This window comes from Trichinella spiralis (assembly GCF_000181795.1).
Source record: "Trichinella spiralis strain ISS 195 chromosome Unknown Scfld1, whole genome shotgun sequence".
Classification (NCBI taxonomy): Eukaryota; Metazoa; Nematoda; class Enoplea; order Trichinellida; family Trichinellidae; genus Trichinella; species Trichinella spiralis.
In genome coordinates, this window is record NW_003526940.1 from 2867011 (window position 1) to 2884911 (window position 17901).

Sequence of the window (17901 nt, forward strand, 5' to 3'; positions counted from 1 at the left end):
ACTGTTTTATCTGAGTTCATCAGATAAATTATGTTTCAGCTAGCAATTAAATGAAATTTATGCATTGAATGCTTTTCCGTTTGTCAGAAAATATTCTGATGATTAGCTAAAGGCGATTGTAATACAATGGTAAAATCAACAGGTGATGAATTGTTCACAGCTGCAGTTGTCAGCTAAAACTAGGTATGGCAACTGCTAACTATTAGCATTTAAATACTTTTCGAATTTCATGCTAACTGTTCCATGAAAATCTTTCTTGTTAGCAATCAAAGAATTTTATTTTCAACTTCGGAAAGTTTTGACTTTTTTCATCAGTGTTATTGTTTAAAGTCGTATATTTTATTTAAATAGAAAATTAAAAATCTGCAATATTACTTACAAGTCAAAGAACAAATTTATTTATATATTTCGTGTAAATTGTAAACTTTCTATTTCAACATCTGAACAAACCGAGTAGTGCGTTGGTGAACACTTAAATTGCTATATATTTTCATTTCCATTTTCAATCTTTCAATGTATATTAGAAAGATAACGAAATCTTTAAACATTCCGCATCAAAAGCTGCGCCTATGATGTAGCTGATCTGTTTGATGTTGCATTTCAAATTACATTTGAACTTGGTTGTAAGTGACCATGGAATTCGGCAAGAATTTTCATGCACTTATCCATTATTTTATCGTTTAATTAACTACAGGAAGTTTTTTTCGGCCAAAATCTTATGCACTTAACCAAGTTCGACTGTATTTTATATGAAATGTATGAACGTCTAACAGGATTTTTCATAGAAACAGAAAAACTAATCGACATTTATTAAAATACATATATGGATGTTTCGTAATGAAAGAAATTTTGTGAATATTAAAGTAAAATTCTTGGATTGCAAACAAGAAAGATTTAAATACAGTGATATTTTTAGATATTTGATCTGACATGACCTAAATTCCAACTCCAATAGCATACATTATTAAGCTGTCATTCTTTCAACGTTTGTGATTGATTTATTGGAACTGTTGCCGTTGTTTACTGGCAAAAGAAACAACCGTTGTTGTTATTGAACCAGAGAACAACAGTCAGTTAGTCGCGTTTCAATTCGTGGTAGAGAATAGTTGCTGTGATCATTTTTTCGCTCGTATGTTGCCTGTTTGATTGTATGTTCAATAAAATATACTTAAGATTATCATATACGAAAAGCGAGATATTGTGAAATTCAGATTTAACCGCGAAAGAAGACAGTTAGTTGTAGAACCTAATTGTCTGTAATAAACTGTAGTACGATTACCCTGCAAGTCTACTACAAGATCTTTTCAGCTTAATACTCCATTCACATTGAAAACACCTATTCTAATAAAAGAAGCATTTATTTATAAGACGAATTTATGTGAAAACATACAAATTGAAAAAATATTTGAAAACACCAATTACATGAATGTTATTTTGAAATTTTCATATGGCAAAATTAAATACCATGACAAATACACAGATGTTCAGAAATTAATTATAAATTCTCATCGTACAACGACGCATTCACTGAAATATACCATTATTGTTCTTCGTCTTTTCGAAAAAGTACAATTAGCGTGTGCCAAATCATTGACATGAACTTTTCATAATCAAAATCAAACAATTTGGATTAATACATAATTATCATGCGTTATTGAACTTTTCGAATAAAAAAAACTGATTCAAATGGATAAATGAGTAATTATTAATTTTCATAATTACAATTTTATCACTTTTATAAATACATTTATATGTTATTTAAGTAAATAATGTAGATGTTTAATATCTTTAAACAAAAACTTTTAAAGATCGGAAAAAATTTTAAATTTAAAACTGAAATTAGCTTATTTTAAAGTTTGAAACAATACGGATAACTATATGAAACACTAATTAGTTTGCTTTGCTTGCTTCAACCTGACTGCTTGTTGGTTGTTGATTGCTTGAAAAATGGCCCAAATTTTTCAAAATATTCGCAATGATATTTGGAACGTCATCGATGATGAAAGCAGATTGGTTGGAAAACTGTTTGCTAAATTTGAACAAAAAACTGGCAAAAGTCGTTACCAAGCTGCGGTAATGTTAGCTATTGTAATTTGTGTGCTTTTGATTGTTAGCCCTGGTGCAGGATTGTTGTGCAATTTCATATGCATTGGTTATCCAGCAATGAAGACATTAATTGAGATGCAATCAAGTGAAAACGTCAACTGTAAGCAGTGGATGACTTATTGGGTGATTTTTGGCTTCTCTCGACTTGTTGATTATTTTGCTGAATGCATATCCTTTGTTATACCAATCTATTGGCCGTTGAAATGCATTTTCTTTGTTTGGCTTTTCACTCCTAGCTGCCTTGGAGCTGCAACATTGTATGAAAAGTTTTTCCAATCCCGCTACAGTGAATTTATATCTGGCTGTACTACTGCTGTAGAAATGACTGCAGAATAACCATCATCATCACTCTTTTCTACTATTCATCCGCTTATTTATTATTATTTTTATTATATTCTTATGTTTCATACTAAATTATCTTAAAAAATTTTTGATTACTCTCAACTCAATATAATGTATAAAATCTGAAACTGTTATTTGAATGTGAAAATGATACTGCTGTTATTTTATTAAATAATTAATTTCAATAATCGCTGTTTTGCACTAATTTCTGACAAAATATGAATTGAACATGTTATTTATAAAATGGCTGCAAAAAAATCTTTAACCCAGCTTAAGGTAAATTTTGAAAAGTGACAGTTGAAATATCAAATTGCACTTTCAGAATAAAATTGTTAAATTATTATTTCCATTTAATTCTCATTTGTATGATCATAGCATTATAATTGATTGTCAAAGTTATAAATCAAATGCTTAAATGTTACAACACTGGCAGCTGCATAAAGCAGAACAGCAACGAAAATTATTTCAATTATCATAACTTCAAATTCTAAACATTCACTTTGATCTTTATTACCGTGCATGTCATCAGCTTCGACACGCTTCTTAGAAATTTGCCGACGCAGTAGTATAAATGTAATAAATCAAATGCTTGACGGATGCAACCTTCGTGCAGGAATAACAAATCACATCTCATCTCAAATATACATCTCAAAGTAACCTTTCAGTCCTGGCATTGGCTTTTCATGTATTTGATATTACTATTCATTCTTTTCATGTTTGTCAGTAATATAGAATTTCTCATAAAAATTATACCAATTCAGTATTTAAATTATCTTTGTAATATTCACTGTGATTTACATCACTAGATTCTTCTGCTGGTCTGCCAGCTAAATACTTTTGTCAAATGCGCCTAACGCCAATATTCCTTCTCTTTATGATTATTTTCATAAATTTAATACGCCACTGTTTAAAATTCTTTTCATTTAATGACAACTAATTTTCATTTTCTACTATACACATTTTATTATACAAATTGCTGTTTCTGATTCTATTAAAAAAATGAAGTTAATTATATTTAAAAGTATGTAAGTATGTCCCTTGTGTATGAAGGCAGGGTGTACAAATTAAAATATACCGGCAAACGGAGGAAATGTTGGGGGTGTTCAAAAGTATGTGCTGAACATACTGAATGTGCTCCTTGCCATTAAAAATTTGTTTGAAGTGAATCGAAATATATACTGGTAATTGCGACGGGTTCCAACATTAGACTGCTGGCAGCCATGCGAACCTGGGGCATGGATGGTACTTTCAAGGTTGTACCACAATGGTATCAACAACTGTTTACCATCCATGCCTTTGTGGCGGGTAAGCTGCTGCCAGCAGTCTACTGTTTATGTACGGGTAAAGATATTGGAACATACGGGTTTATTTTCCAAGCTTTAATAAACAAAGCGGCAGTCCTCAGGGTCAATCTCAATCCACAAACAATAATTTGTGATTTTGAAACAGCCCTGATGCCCGCGATTAAGGGCTACTTCCCTAATAAGCGGGTACAGGGCTGCTGCTTCCACTTCTGCCAGGCGGTACATAGGAAAGCGCTATGTAAAAATAGTCTGATTAATGTCTTCTCAAATAAATAAAACCATGACCTACGCATTTAACTATATGTAAAATTCAGAACATTGCAATGAATATGGAAACAAAAATACCGCCAAATTCTTCCATAGGTGATATTTACATTGACACAATATAAAAAACGCCATTTTGCTCCAGTCTGTATTGTATTGCATACTTTTTTTATTTTTTCATTGAAATTTCATTATCTTACTTTCCTCAATCTGAGAACAACAGAATTATTATAAAACAGTCAAAAGGTTAGAAATAAAATTGACAAAATTGTTAGAAATTGACAAATAGAATGAAATAAAATTTGACAAATAGAATGAAATAATATTTGACAAATAAAATGCAGAGGAGTGACAACAAATGAAAATTAGAGGCGCGCGTTAAAGCAGCAACCAATGAAATTTTACTGCGAAAAAGTAGGCGGAGTCGTTGGGGAAATCGGTTCTACCCCCACCTAGTTTTTCATGTAATGAAAATATTACTATTCATCGGTTTCATGTTTGTCAGTAATATAGAATTTCTCATAAAAATTATGCCAATTCTGTATTAAAATTATCTATCTAATATTCACTGTGATTCACATCACTAGGTTCTTCTGTAAGTCTACCACTTAAATCCTTTTTTCAAATGCGTCTAACGCTAATATTCTTTTCTTTATGATTAGTTTCATAAATTTCATACGCCACTGGCTAAAATTCTTTTCAGCTAATGGCAACTAATTTTCATTTTCTAATATACAGATTTTATTATATGAATTGGTGTTTTCGACTGTACTATTTTTCCTCATTTATTTCACTGATTTTCCTCATTTATTTATGTATGAACAAGCACGTAGGCGTCACAAATTTATTTCAACAATTTAGTTACTTTGCTGCTGCTCCCACGCAGTGACAACGATGATCCTTGAAATACTACTCATATTCATGGTGGCTAGTATTGGACTAATAGCGGTAGTACTGGACGGAAAAATTATAGTGCTCTTAAACATTATTAAGCATCAAGAATAACAAAATATTTCAAAACTGTCCGCTCATTTCACATTAAAACCCTGATAACAATTTTCTCCAACTCTTTACTTATACATAAATATTTGTTTCCGATCTCTTTTATTTATCATGCAAACAAACATCTTCACCTCAATATTATACATTTAATATGAATGGTATAATGAATTTATAACTGATCATAATGAGTATAATGCACAGATATTGAACCATCCTCATTACATGATGCATACTGATTTTCTTTATCACAACGTGTGAAACGAAGAGCTATGATCTAGAAACAAATTAAGAAATACAAAATTTAAGAAACACATTAAAAAATTACGTTGTTGTGTGATGAAGTTTCTGAGTGGACCGTACAAATTGTTTTAGCGTTCATCGTATTATATATAGTAAAGGAAGTTTTGTACAGTTGTTGTTGTTGTACGGCAATTCAGCCGGTAGTCAAATTGCCATCTTTACAGTAATGCAATCATAGTACTCGGAATTCTACAACACCGATAGAGCAATGACGAATATTAATTGTATTTATCATAATTATAATTTAAACGTTTGTGATTGCAAAAAATTAAACATTAAAATCAAGAGCAAGAGTAATTTATTAAAAGTTACTTTTAAGTTTTTTAAGTTTTACTATTTAAAAAATGCAAGTAGAATTCATACTGTATTTGTGCGTAATGGTTTTCATTTTTGTTGTCCTAATTGTCCCATCGATTGTAGCTGTGTATTTTTTAAAATTTCATCAAGAATTTATGTTTTGTTTTATTAAATTAACGTATATTTCGTTAATTCATACTGTTTAATATTTTACAAAGGTATGTCATCGTCGGAAGATTTATCATCAGTCTCCACGTTAGATGAAAATGCAGTAATATTTCCTACGCCAGTTAAAGTGAAGAAAGAATTAGCAACTGATTCAGAATTTGAAGAAAAAGAAGCAGCAAATTTACGCTCGGAGCAAACCTGGCAAGAGACAACCAATGACCCAACTTTCCGTCGGCCACGACGAAGAAAAGCTTTCTTGCATGGTCGAAGGAAGTCACGTAAACTTCTTAAAAGTCCATCTTCCGAGTTTGTCACTAAGGCAAAACTGAAAAAATGTGCTCCTGAATATGCATTTGATATTGCTGACTGGAGTGTTTTTGATGATTTTACGCTTATTAATTCCATGATACACGTGCGTACTTTGGTGTTTCCAGTGCTGTTTATCTGAATTCGCTTATATTTTGTATTTTAGCTAATGAACGTTAGAAATGTGGCTTTGGGAGTTCAGTTTAATCGAAATGTATCTGAAAAAGAGCTGCTCTGGCGATGGGAATCAATCCTGTTCAACAAATCTGTTTCTGAGTATGTATATTCAAAATTATTATGTAATTTTTTGCGTTTTTGTTGCCGTTTATAAAAGTGTTTTGGTCTTGTAATTTGCAGTACAGATTTCTGTATGCTATTTTTGTTTTTATTTTTAAAGGAATCTCACTGAAAAACTGACGACTTTAACGTATATGCCGATTCGAGAAATGCAGCAAAAGATGCCACTGAATAACTACGAGATGCGTTTACTTTATTCTGTTGCTTATGTAAGTAAATTTTTAGACAGAAATGTTTATTAAATTTGATAAATTTTAGTATTCGCTACCGAGTGTTGAAGTTTTTGAAAATTTAATAAATGAGAATACGGATGTTTTTTACAAAACTAGAACTGCCCAAGAGTTGCGAGGTATGTGGTTGGAGTTGTATGCTTTGAAACTTTTGCTTGGTCAGCCGGAAAAGTCCTGTTCCGAAGGCGAATCTGTTTTGTACAGTGAAGACAGTATGTTGTACTTCATAAAGAATTTTGCTTTGAAACTTTGCCTATAATGTTTATTGTTAGGTTTATCGAATAATGAATGTAATTTGTTTGCGTATCCCAATCCAACTGAGGAAGATTATTCTGTACTAAGCGAAATGATTGACTTGAAAATGGATGTGCTGTATGCGAAAATGCTAAAATGTGAGGGGAAAATAGCAGCATTGCATAAAATCCTTCGGGGAAAAGATGGTTGGTTTACATTATTTGTTGTTTTTTTTTAATTAGTGGCTCGAATATTTACTGTATTATTTATATTAGGTTTACATTGTGTGTATTATGTGAAATTTGATGTTTGATTTTTTGTCAGCCACATTGGACATGATTGACGGAGGTTTAAGACCGGTGGGCAGTTTGGTTGGAAAGCGGTTTTCGTTTATGATCCGAAGTCCGAAGATTACTATTGGCTTCAGTGACGAAAACCAAAAAATGGACGTCGATTTGACATTGCAACGTAAAATGAAATTTGTTTTTTGTTTGCATTTTGATAAAATATTCATTTGTAGTGGGCCATCGTCCGACAGGGTTGATTAAAGCTCTTTGTGCAACGCTGCGCATTGACACTTTCACGAACGTATATCTTCGCAGTTATGTAAATGATTATGTAATTGTAAACGGAAAAAAAATTAAACAAATGCGTCGAATAAGACTGACCCATGGCTCGCTTATTCAAGTGCGTACAAATTATGAGATGAAATTTTTTTTATTGAAGTATTTTGTTTTCAGATATATGATGTTGATTTGGAGCTTGAATTGGAAGAAGATTTGCGTCGTGAAATCAAAAAGCAGTTAATTAGAAAAATGTTGAATGATCGATCTTTCAGTGAAACGTTTGACTCGAAACCATTACTGAGTGATGACGACTGACATTAGTTATTTCAGAAATTCATTATAAATTATTATTCAAGTTATGGTAAAATACTTTGAAGATTAGCAGATTTTTTATTATTATTGTATTTTCTGTATGAAGTAAATATAACGACAAAGTATAGCAACACATTTTTGAATGGTGATGATTTTGACTTGGCTGTTTCTCAATCTTATTTTCATTCATAAAAAAACATTATTTGTGATTTTATTTAAAAGCAGTGGAAGAATCAGTTCGATTTTACTGTAATTTTTCAATTCTATGCAATTCAATTTGCAACACAAATTTTTAAATATTAACAGTGATTGACAACTTATCAAGAACAAATGGATAGTGAGCTTGCAACGAACATGATGTACGTAGTTCTTGGAAACTCGAGTCCAATAAAATGAATAGACTTTATAGAGGGGGGGGGGACGAATTTTATAACGTTTGTTTTTGAACGCTTTTCAGTTGCGAAAGTTGAATCGCGTTGATTACTAGCGAGATCCACTGTGAAACCACCGAATGCATGGTTGTCTAGGGAAGTGCCACGAACTTTGATCTACAAATAAGATAAAATATGTATATAGAATTTTATACAATTTTGGAAATAAATTTAAGAGTAAAAATAAAATTCATCAGATCTTATCAGCAATATATCACGTTAAACTTATAATGTTTAAGTTTATTTTCAGTTGTCGTTTTTCATCACAGCTCAATCAAGAATCCATCACAAAGTGTAAATAGAAATGTTACAAACCTTTCAAGTGTAAACATAATCGTCAATGAATAAAATAAAACCAAGTCATATCACGTTCATTACGTTTTAATGCATTACAAAAACCGTACAGGAACATGATTCGCAAGAGTTATTACTTTAGCAATGAAAATTATTGCAGTATAAAATTGCCAGGAAAATGAATTCCAATAAAAAGTATTACTCATATTAATTTTTGTTCAAATTCATTGTAGGTTTTAACATTGTAATTAAAAATTAAAGTTGTACAATTTTGCCTAAATGCAAAGTAAAATTTATTATTCTTTATTTCACATATATTTTTTATCTAATATTTAGATGAAAATTAAAAGTACTATTATTTAAGTACTTTGTAGGATAATGATTTATTTGTGTGATTTACTGTCCAAAAATGCGTCGTAATTGATATGGTAAGAAATGAACCTATTTAATTTATAATTTAAAAAAAGTAGAAAATTAAAGTTTTTACTTTGATATTTGATTAAACATTTTTTCATTTGATAATTTTATGGAAAGATTATTTTAATGAACGTCATTGTCTTGACAATAATTTTTTTTGAAAAGGTTTACTGTATTTTATTTGAAATTTTAGTTCCTGATATTTTTTGTTTTCCAACCGAAGATGCGTCAGACTTCTATGTTGTATTTTGTTTCAAATGAAACAGGAAATGCAAAGGAATCTTTAAAATTCGTCAAATCCGAATCGTCATCTTTTTTAGTCGACAGTCAGCAGCATTCAAAACCCAGATCAAGAACTGTAGGATCTTTGAATTGTGATGAAGATCAAATGATACTCGACGCTGGGCAAAAGGAATTTGGAAATAAGTATTGCACAGTTTGTGGTATGCATTATAACCCGGATAATGGAAACGATTTTCTTTCTCACGAAAAATATCATCGTCAGATTGTGAAGCCCACTTTTATCATGAATAAGTCTCAAGAAAGAATGGTTGCAAAAATAGTACAATTTCCGGATAGTTTCATTGGAAAGGTTAATCTTTGTAAAGGTGAATCGGCAGTCAAATCTTGGATTGCTAGAATTGTACAATTTGCTTGTAATGAAATTGGATCTTCTTTTGATGAACTGTTTTCCAAAGAGTATAAGTATCAACTTTACATTTTCGTGAATGAAGGAAGAAGATTGGAAATTGCTGGTACGTATAATGAATTGAAATTTCCAATCCAACTCAGTTTCATCGTATTCTATTATTTCAGGCTTGCTGCTGGTTGAACATCAACATACGGCATTTCCACGCGTACAGTTCATGATCGAGGAAAGAGAACGTTGCAGAGTTTTAATGGGTGTTGTTATGATTTGGATCGCACCGTCGTGCAGACGGAAAAAAATTGCAACGCGTTTGTTGGATTTTGCTCGAAATAACTTTCTTCTCGGTACGAATATTCAAACAAGTCAAATCGCTTTTACCGACCTCACTCCTGCTGGTTTAAAATTCGCTGAAAACTATTGCCATTCAAATATATTATTGTATCACAGAGTATGACTGGTCAATTTTTTTTATTTTTATATTTTATTTTGCATTTCATATGAAGTGCTGTTTTACAGTTTTAACGGTATTTTTAGAAATGCTTTGCAATTAATTTTTAAAACTTTATAATTTTTAAAAGGCATAATTTTGATTTGTTTTCTTTACATAAATATAACAGTTCAAAAGTTATTATTGTTTTGTGAAGTTTTCATTCATGTGCGTGTTGTATTAAAGAAAAAGAAATTTGTAATTGGAATAGTGATAATCAAGTTCGAATTTGAAAGTTTCAATTGCCGCGAAATTGTCGGTGTGGAAAAAATTGGTAAATTTGTTTATTTAGTTGTTAATAATTTGACACAGTGCAGTGATTGATTGGTAAAGTGAATTGTTCACGAATCATTTTTAAAAGGGCAATTTTGAAGTTAATGAAGCCAATGAACAAATGGGGCGTATTAAATTTGTATGTTGAAATGAAAAAAAAAATTTTCTTCTCATTTCAGTGGGAAAATTAATTTCTGATTGAACAAACATATTTGAAAAAGAAATTACCATTTACATGAGAAAATAAAATTCTCAAAAAAAGCAAATAAGTATTTGAAATGAATTTTTTTTCAAATGCAACGACTGATGAATAGAATTAAAAATTGTGATGAAAAAAAAAAGCATTTTTAAATTTTAATTTGACCAAGTTGATCCGTTTGAATTGTGCGGTGCAGGTGACCAGGATTGGTTATTCGTTGGAATAGATTGGAAAAGAGAAGTTTTCATTTTTCTCATTCTCATTCAATTATCGACTTTTGCATTTTTATTATGTTATCTTTGTTGCTAGTAAGCCGACTTCTGCATGCTCGCTCTGTGTGTGTGTGTGTGTCATTTGTCAAAAAGCGTAAGCGGAAAAGAGAGAAAAATTGAAATAAAAAAAACAAAAGTAGAAGAAGAAAAAATAGAAATAACAAAATTCTCTACGTTGACGCGTTTATTTTGCGCGTTTGATTGATTTGGATGAAATGGTGATCAATTTTCTTCGTCTTTTTTTTTCATATGCTAATCTTATTCTTTGTTATTAGTATTAGTATTAGTATTTTTCTATTTTTATAATTTTCAATAATTTCAGTTCGATTTTAATGTTTGTTATAGCCAATATTTCTTCTCTTGTTCACGGATGTGTGAATCAGCAGCACGAATGCAGTCGACGTTCATAATTTACAACAGTGAATTTGTGTTTCGCCATTTGGAACGATTTCAATTTTTTAAATAACAATAATAATAATAATAATTTTTCCATTGTTCATTTCAGCTATTACTTTTCATTGAACAGCAAAATGACGACATACAGATAATTTTGTAAGTAGAAATTTTAAAATTCAACCCCTTAACAACAACGAACGTTGTTCGTTCCGCTTGTTCGATTAGCTTAATTGTGCGAATAAATTTTTCAATTCAAATTGACCACAATTGTGCGTGATTTAAAAAAAATATACATGTATATGTAAATAAATATATATGTATGTATATATATTGTTTTTTTTTAATTTATGAAATTGAAAAGAAAAAACTAAAAGTGTAAAAGAAGAAATTTCTAAGAGATCATAAAGAGAGAAAAAATGAAAATAAATTAATTATTTAAGGTTGAAGAAAGAAAGAGAAGAAAAGAAAAGAATGAATAGAGATGAATGAAGAATGAAAATGGTGAAAATAGCAGAAAGAACAAACGTTAACATTTTGACAGCTAATTTTATATTTTTCTATTTCAATTTTTTCTGCTATGTGTGTGTGCTAGTTGTGTGTGTTTGCATTGTTTTTCAGTTGCATAAGTTTGAATTTTTTCTTCTGCTCGATTATTAGTATAATTATAATTATTGTTGTTGTTGTTGTGATGCTTTATTATGGCAATTGTCGATCAGAACTAAAACGTTAAACGTTCCGTTAAAGTCATCAAGTTTTAAATAAATAACATCATTGTGCTGTCGTCTGTTTGATGAAACCAAACGACGACGACCAAGCATAACGTATGGCGTGTTGTTGTTAGCTAAAAAGTTTGTGTGTGTCGTAGTCGCCGCTTTTTCTCCATGCTTAATTTTTGTTACATTTCAAACAGTATCCCACTGCATCGCATTTAGCATTGGACAGGCTGCATCATTGGTCCGCGTGCATTTGTTATTTCTAACCAATGTTATATATATTATACAAACTTGCTCAATCTCTACTTGCTTATCACTATTTTGATATTTGTTTAAAATTGGCACTTTTCATCGACAACAACAACGTCTTCTTCAATGTTTTATTGGTTTTGTTCTGCTTCTGCGCGTTTTCCATTTTTACGTTGACGAAAAGTATTTTTCAGCAAAAGCAATTTACAAGTCGACTGAAGCGAGTCAAATCTTCTCTTGCTTACCAATTTCTATCAACTATTACTGGTGAAGCTAATTTTTTAATTCCATTACACCCACATCCACCCACTCCCTCTCCACGCACACACGCACACACATACATATTTTTTCATACTGTTATCTGATTTTTTAAATTTTTTAGTAAGTGAATTTTTTCATCTTTATTTTTAAGCTATATTTGTTTGTAATTATGTTAATTTCTTTTTCAGATGGAACGACGACATTCATTTTCTGTTCACTCAGGTTTGTAATTTTTATTATTCGGATTTAATTATTTATTATTATTTTTTTGATTTTAGATTTTGAAGACGAAATGAATAATAGTAATAATAATAATAATATTCAGCCAGATTGTTGTACATTAGAATCTGATATAAGTGATGCAGATGAGATGATGCTTGATGATGAAAGACAACAAACAAACAATAGCAAATCGTTTGCAATGTCGAAATCAAATCCAACACCAACATCGCCTGAGAATGTGATGGAAGAAAGATTGATACAGTTGATGAATATTGGCAACAACGGTTCTTCGATCAACGCTACGGCCACGGGTGCGGTCGAGGCCCAGTTGATCGAATATCGCGGTCAGAAGGTGGCCGCTTTTCGCACCGACATGGGCACGTTGATCTGCTTACCCCAAGCTTACGAACTGTTTTTGAAGCATTTGGTCGGCGGCTTGCACACCGTCTATACCAAACTCAAGCGCCTGGATGTCACCCCGATCGTATGCAACGTGGAACAAGTACGCGCGCTCAGATCCATCGGAGCCATACAGCCCGGCGTCAACCGGTGCAAACTGATCTCATGTCACGACTTTGACACGCTACTCAAAGACTGCGCCACATCCAAGTATGCAAATTATTTTTGACAAAATTACAATTTAATCAATTTATTCATTTAATTTTTTTTTCATAAATTCAAAATGTACAAAAGCAAACGCAAATTGACTTTTCATTTCATCAATGATTTCTTCTTCTCTCTTGTTATATTATTCCATTACATTGTTACATTACCATTTGAAAATGTTCTATACAAGCAGATACATCCGAGAAATGGAAACATACATAAAATGTAACAAACAACGATTCTTATCAAAGTACTCTTCAATTCAAAAAAGAATGGCATATGACATTTGTTTAAATTTATTGGACAAGTTGGAAAATTAATATTTTCATTTTAATCGAATTAACATTTTACAATTTTATAATAATATATAAATAGACGTGTGTGTGTGTGTGTGTGCGTGTTGGTGTATGGAGGGGTGGGGAAATTGTAGAATATTTATGAAATTTTGCTTTTTTGTCTTCTGCAACTTTCAACAGATTATTACATTTTTGTAAGCAAAAAAGAAAAGTAAATAAATTAAACAAACAATTGATAATATATAACAATAATCATATTTCGGAATAGTGCGTCAAGTTTCAATTTTATTTATTTCCAACTATTATTATGGTTTGGAAAAATTATCAGATTTTCATTTTTATTTTATTCATTCTTGTAAAACAAACATTTTTCTTTAACTACTGCTTTCCAGATTTGTTCCATTCCATTATAATATTTTTCTACTCATAAATAATTTCACTCATGAATTCCAAGCTGAACATCTGCCATGAAAATGATAAATATTTAATATTCAATTATTGATTTTTTTTCTGAAAAAGAAATGAATCTATTGGACCAATAGCAAAAGCTTTGTTCTTTTCAAAAATGCCAATGGAAGAAAAATTTTCAAATCATGATGAAAGAATTTTTTTTCTTTTAAATTTAATTTATTAAAAAAATTTTTCTTTAAATTTTGTTCATTATTTGTATTTGATTAATAATGATAGAAATTATTTTCGAAATGAAGAAAAAACCAATTTCAAATCATGGTAATATTGAAATTATGAAAATTGTATGTGTAAATATCGCTTGCATAATCAATCAACTGTGCAGGAGCAGAAAATTTTTTTGAGAAAAAATTACAACTGTATTTTTTTACCTTTTTCACACATGAACACAGTGAAAAGAGCAAATGTGTAATTTGTGTTTGGCATTCACAATGGTGGGGGGATTATTTGTATTAGTTTGCCTTTTTATTATTGCTGTAGTATCATTTTAAAAGTTCAATTGAAACGACATTTTAATGGCTTTTGAGAAATTTTTTATTTTTATTTGGCAAAATCATTTTTCTTTTTTTATTAAATTATTTTTAACTTTTCAATAAAGAATACAAATCATTCCATTGTGTCGCTCGCAAGTGACAAACTATTTATTCATCGACTATAAAATTTTTATTTATTTAATCAATTGATTAGTGGTATAATTAACAAAAATGATCATTTCATTCTTAATCTATATTTGTTTGTTTGTTTGTTTGTTTGTTTTAATATTTGAAATTTTTAAATATTTACTTTTCGTGTAAATGGGAAAAATGTTTTTTCATTTGCATCTTTGCAACTTGCAGATTTTGTATTCTTTTTTCTTCCTATTGAAAATTGAAAAATTTACAGATTCTATCTTTATAAATAATGCAACAATTTTTCAAAAAATCAAAACTTATCACTTTGGGAAAATAAATATTTTTTTTCAAGTTCAACAATATACAACATTTAATTTTTATCAAAACATTTTCACAGGTTATTTTACATTTTTCTACATTACTTTGCATAATGTAGCTTTTTACAAATGTACATATTGATGTTTTTGTCAATAATATATATATATATATATATAATGTAATTGGAAAATAAATCCAGTAGGAATTTTACTTGACGATATAATATGATATGCTTGGCAATGATGGAAAATAATTTTGAAAAGCACAATTGTATTTTAAAAATGTTCTGACAAATTGTATGTAATTCATAACTTGTTTAATTGACATATTATTAATTTTTTATACACCTTTCAACATTATCAAATAAGAAAAATTTATCATCACTTTGCACACACACACACGAACAAATATTAATAAAATTGCAGAAATACAAAAATCTGTTGAAATATTTGTTCTTCTTTGTTGGTTTAATTTTCTGATTTAGTTCTCGTCCTGGTCGACCGCCAAAACGAAGCAATTCTGATGCCTTGTATCATCAGTCACTTTTGCCTGATTCATTGAGTTCAGAAAATTCTTACACCACTATCAACCAACAAGCAAACGCTTTGAATGAAAAGCAGATGAAATTTTCCGGTAATTTAAATAATAGTTTATTAAAAAGAAATATTTTGACCAACATTATCATCATACAAGAATTGGATATTGTTTGATTTAAATTTATCCATTTTTATTCAGACAAGAAATTACCATGTTTGAATTTGGGACCTCTAGTCGAATGCTCTACCACTGAGTTATACCCTTCGACGACCTCTCAATTGTTTTTAAATTTTATTTCGAATGAATTTTCTCATCAATTCTACTGTATTTTTTTAAATTGATATAATATTATCCATATAAATTGCGTTTATTTCTATTTTTAATTTGTTGCTTTGTTCTATTCTGAAAATGTAACAAGCTGAATTTTCTCTTCAAATGACTTTAGATAAAAATAGTCATGGAATGAATAATTCCTTGGAAAATAGAAACGGCCCGCATGGTCAAATGACAAGCATACTTGGTGTTGCATCTTCACAAATCAACAACAGCCTTTTCCCATTTCTGCCGATGACACCTCAACAAATATTTCTGACTCAAATGTTGGGCAACAACATGGCGCAAAATCCATTTTCTGTCGCTTCAACGGCCGCAGCAGCGGCCGCCAACGCACGCTCTTGGACAGACATTGAAGCACTAATTTTGGGAAAATCCAATTCAGAAAGAACGTAAATCTCTCATACTTCTTTTTTTAAATAACATTTATATGCTAATTTCTTCATATTTTATCTCGGAGCACAGATTTAGGAAAACAACAAATCAAGAAAGCCAACTGGTCGATGATGGTGAGACATCTAAATTTTTAACAGCAGGTGATTTGAACAATTCTTCTCCTATTGTCGTCGCATTCTTCCGCATTTTAATTGTGGATCAAAATATTAACAACGATAAGGATGAATAATAAAAAATGATAAAGATGTTGTACATTGTAGTTTGTAGTTTAGACCTAGCCCAACGACAATCCACTGCTACAGAAGAAGAATGTTTCTCTGTTAACAATAATTATACGATAGAAAATCTGTTGATCAGTGCATCTGGAATGATGGAGCTGGCTTTAGCCACAATACGCAGAGTTGATAGTCAACAACAGAAAGATAAAAGTTAGTTCTTATGAGTTGTACAAGAAAATTCATTTGAAATTAATTACTCTTAAATATTTCACATTATTCATTTCATATTATATGAATATATTTCATTTGTTGCACTTTTAAATTTCACGTTCAATATTTAAAATTTTACTAATTAATTTACTTATTTTTCATCATTTTTTTACTTTGATTTTACTCATTTTAAAATTAAGGAAAATTGAATTTTTAGTGGAAATGCTTAAAGCATTGGAAACAGAAAAAAGAAATCGAGCTCATCTTGAAAATCTACTGAAAGAAAAAGAACAATCTGAAAGTGTGTTATCTTGTTTTTATTTAATCTTTTATCTTATATTTAAAAAATTTAATAAACTATTTTATTTTTTTTAGAATTTTAAATTGTTTTTGTAATTCAATTTCTAATTTTTTGAATTTTAAATTGAAGTATGAGAAAGCATTTCAAAATTAGCCTATTCTTAATGCAAAATATCTTACGAAATTATACGGTGAATTTAAAATTTTATTTAAATTTTTATAGCATTTTGAAATGATAATGATTTTAATTATTTTTGTTTATTTAAATTTACATATGTTTGCAAATTATCTTTCAGAAATTAATGCAAAATGTGTAAAAGAAATGAAAGCAACGATTGCTGATTTGCAACTTCGTTTGTCCGTCTGCACGCAGGCTTCCAATGATTCAAGCATTGCTCAAACATCTCCAATCAGTAGAAAAGGAGAAAATCATCAATCACATGTTCATCTTAACTTTATTCAACCATCTAGCGATATGGACACTTGTTCCATTTCCAATGGTTCAGATTCGTCATCTTAACGGGTTCCTTGTATTCATCTAGTTAAATAGTATTTCAAAAGTTATTCCAGGTGCAAAAAAGTGACTTTCTGTTTCAATTTTTCCTATTGAAAATTTATTCTATCTCATAGCTTCAAAATATATCCGACACATATTTCTTGGAAAATAATGAAGCAACCGTTGGTGTTTTCCTTATTTTTGTACTTATATTTTGCTTTTGGTGTTATTGGTGAACTGATATTCTTCATTCGCAGAATTCATTGTAACTACTGAGAAATCAATAAACCTACCATTCATTTACTTTAATACGAGTATTGTTGTTTTTACTTTTTCAATTAAATTATATCATTTTAAAACCACTTTTTTTTATTAAGTTCATATTTCCTATCATTATTTATAAGCTTTATAAAGCTCAACATATTACAACTAGAAAAAAAATTTACCAATAAATAACGTAATAGTGCATCCTGATACGCCAAACAGTGTTATTATAACCCTAGCATAATACGGATTTATTC

General features: G+C 30.0%; 7 protein-coding genes across 7 annotated transcripts; 5 read left to right on the plus strand and 2 right to left on the minus strand.

Moving 5' to 3' along the window:
- Positions 1 to 1275: 1275 nt before the first annotated feature.
- Positions 1276 to 3122, minus strand: Tsp_09030 (hypothetical protein). The gene is made up of 4 exons (XM_003382135.1): positions 3094 to 3122; positions 2200 to 2353; positions 1915 to 2022; positions 1276 to 1341 (listed from the first exon to the last, which is right to left on the minus strand). Exons 1-4 carry the CDS (start codon positions 3120 to 3122, stop codon positions 1276 to 1278), a joined length of 357 nt encoding a protein of 118 aa, XP_003382183.1.
- Positions 3123 to 3668: 546 nt separating this feature from the next.
- Tsp_09031 (hypothetical protein) lies at positions 3669 to 4141 on the plus strand. The gene is made up of 2 exons (XM_003382136.1): positions 3669 to 3971; positions 4067 to 4141. The coding sequence occupies exons 1-2, from the start codon at positions 3669 to 3671 to the stop codon at positions 4139 to 4141; spliced, it is 378 nt and encodes a 125-aa protein (XP_003382184.1).
- Positions 4142 to 5835: 1694 nt separating this feature from the next.
- Positions 5836 to 7731, plus strand: Tsp_09032 (hypothetical protein). Its single transcript, XM_003382137.1, has 8 exons — positions 5836 to 6195; positions 6256 to 6365; positions 6487 to 6595; positions 6645 to 6828; positions 6889 to 7008; positions 7175 to 7318; positions 7371 to 7537; positions 7591 to 7731. Exons 1-8 carry the CDS (start codon positions 5836 to 5838, stop codon positions 7729 to 7731), a joined length of 1335 nt encoding a protein of 444 aa, XP_003382185.1.
- Positions 7732 to 8878: 1147 nt separating this feature from the next.
- Positions 8879 to 11160, plus strand: Tsp_09033 (N-acetyltransferase ESCO1). Its single transcript, XM_003382138.1, has 5 exons — positions 8879 to 8881; positions 9064 to 9625; positions 9687 to 9863; positions 10675 to 10786; positions 11073 to 11160. Exons 1-5 carry the CDS (start codon positions 8879 to 8881, stop codon positions 11158 to 11160), a joined length of 942 nt encoding a protein of 313 aa, XP_003382186.1.
- Positions 11161 to 11814: 654 nt separating this feature from the next.
- Tsp_09034 (hypothetical protein) lies at positions 11815 to 12274 on the minus strand. The gene is made up of 3 exons (XM_003382139.1): positions 12225 to 12274; positions 12055 to 12121; positions 11815 to 12030 (listed from the first exon to the last, which is right to left on the minus strand). The coding sequence occupies exons 1-3, from the start codon at positions 12272 to 12274 to the stop codon at positions 11815 to 11817; spliced, it is 333 nt and encodes a 110-aa protein (XP_003382187.1).
- Positions 12275 to 12661: 387 nt separating this feature from the next.
- Tsp_09035 (dachshund protein) lies at positions 12662 to 15600 on the plus strand. The gene is made up of 2 exons (XM_003382140.1): positions 12662 to 13200; positions 15375 to 15600. Exons 1-2 carry the CDS (start codon positions 12662 to 12664, stop codon positions 15598 to 15600), a joined length of 765 nt encoding a protein of 254 aa, XP_003382188.1.
- Positions 15601 to 16391: 791 nt separating this feature from the next.
- On the plus strand, positions 16392 to 17404 carry Tsp_09036 (hypothetical protein). The gene is made up of 3 exons (XM_003382141.1): positions 16392 to 16584; positions 16802 to 16885; positions 17181 to 17404. The coding sequence occupies exons 1-3, from the start codon at positions 16392 to 16394 to the stop codon at positions 17402 to 17404; spliced, it is 501 nt and encodes a 166-aa protein (XP_003382189.1).
- Positions 17405 to 17901: the final 497 nt, after the last annotated feature.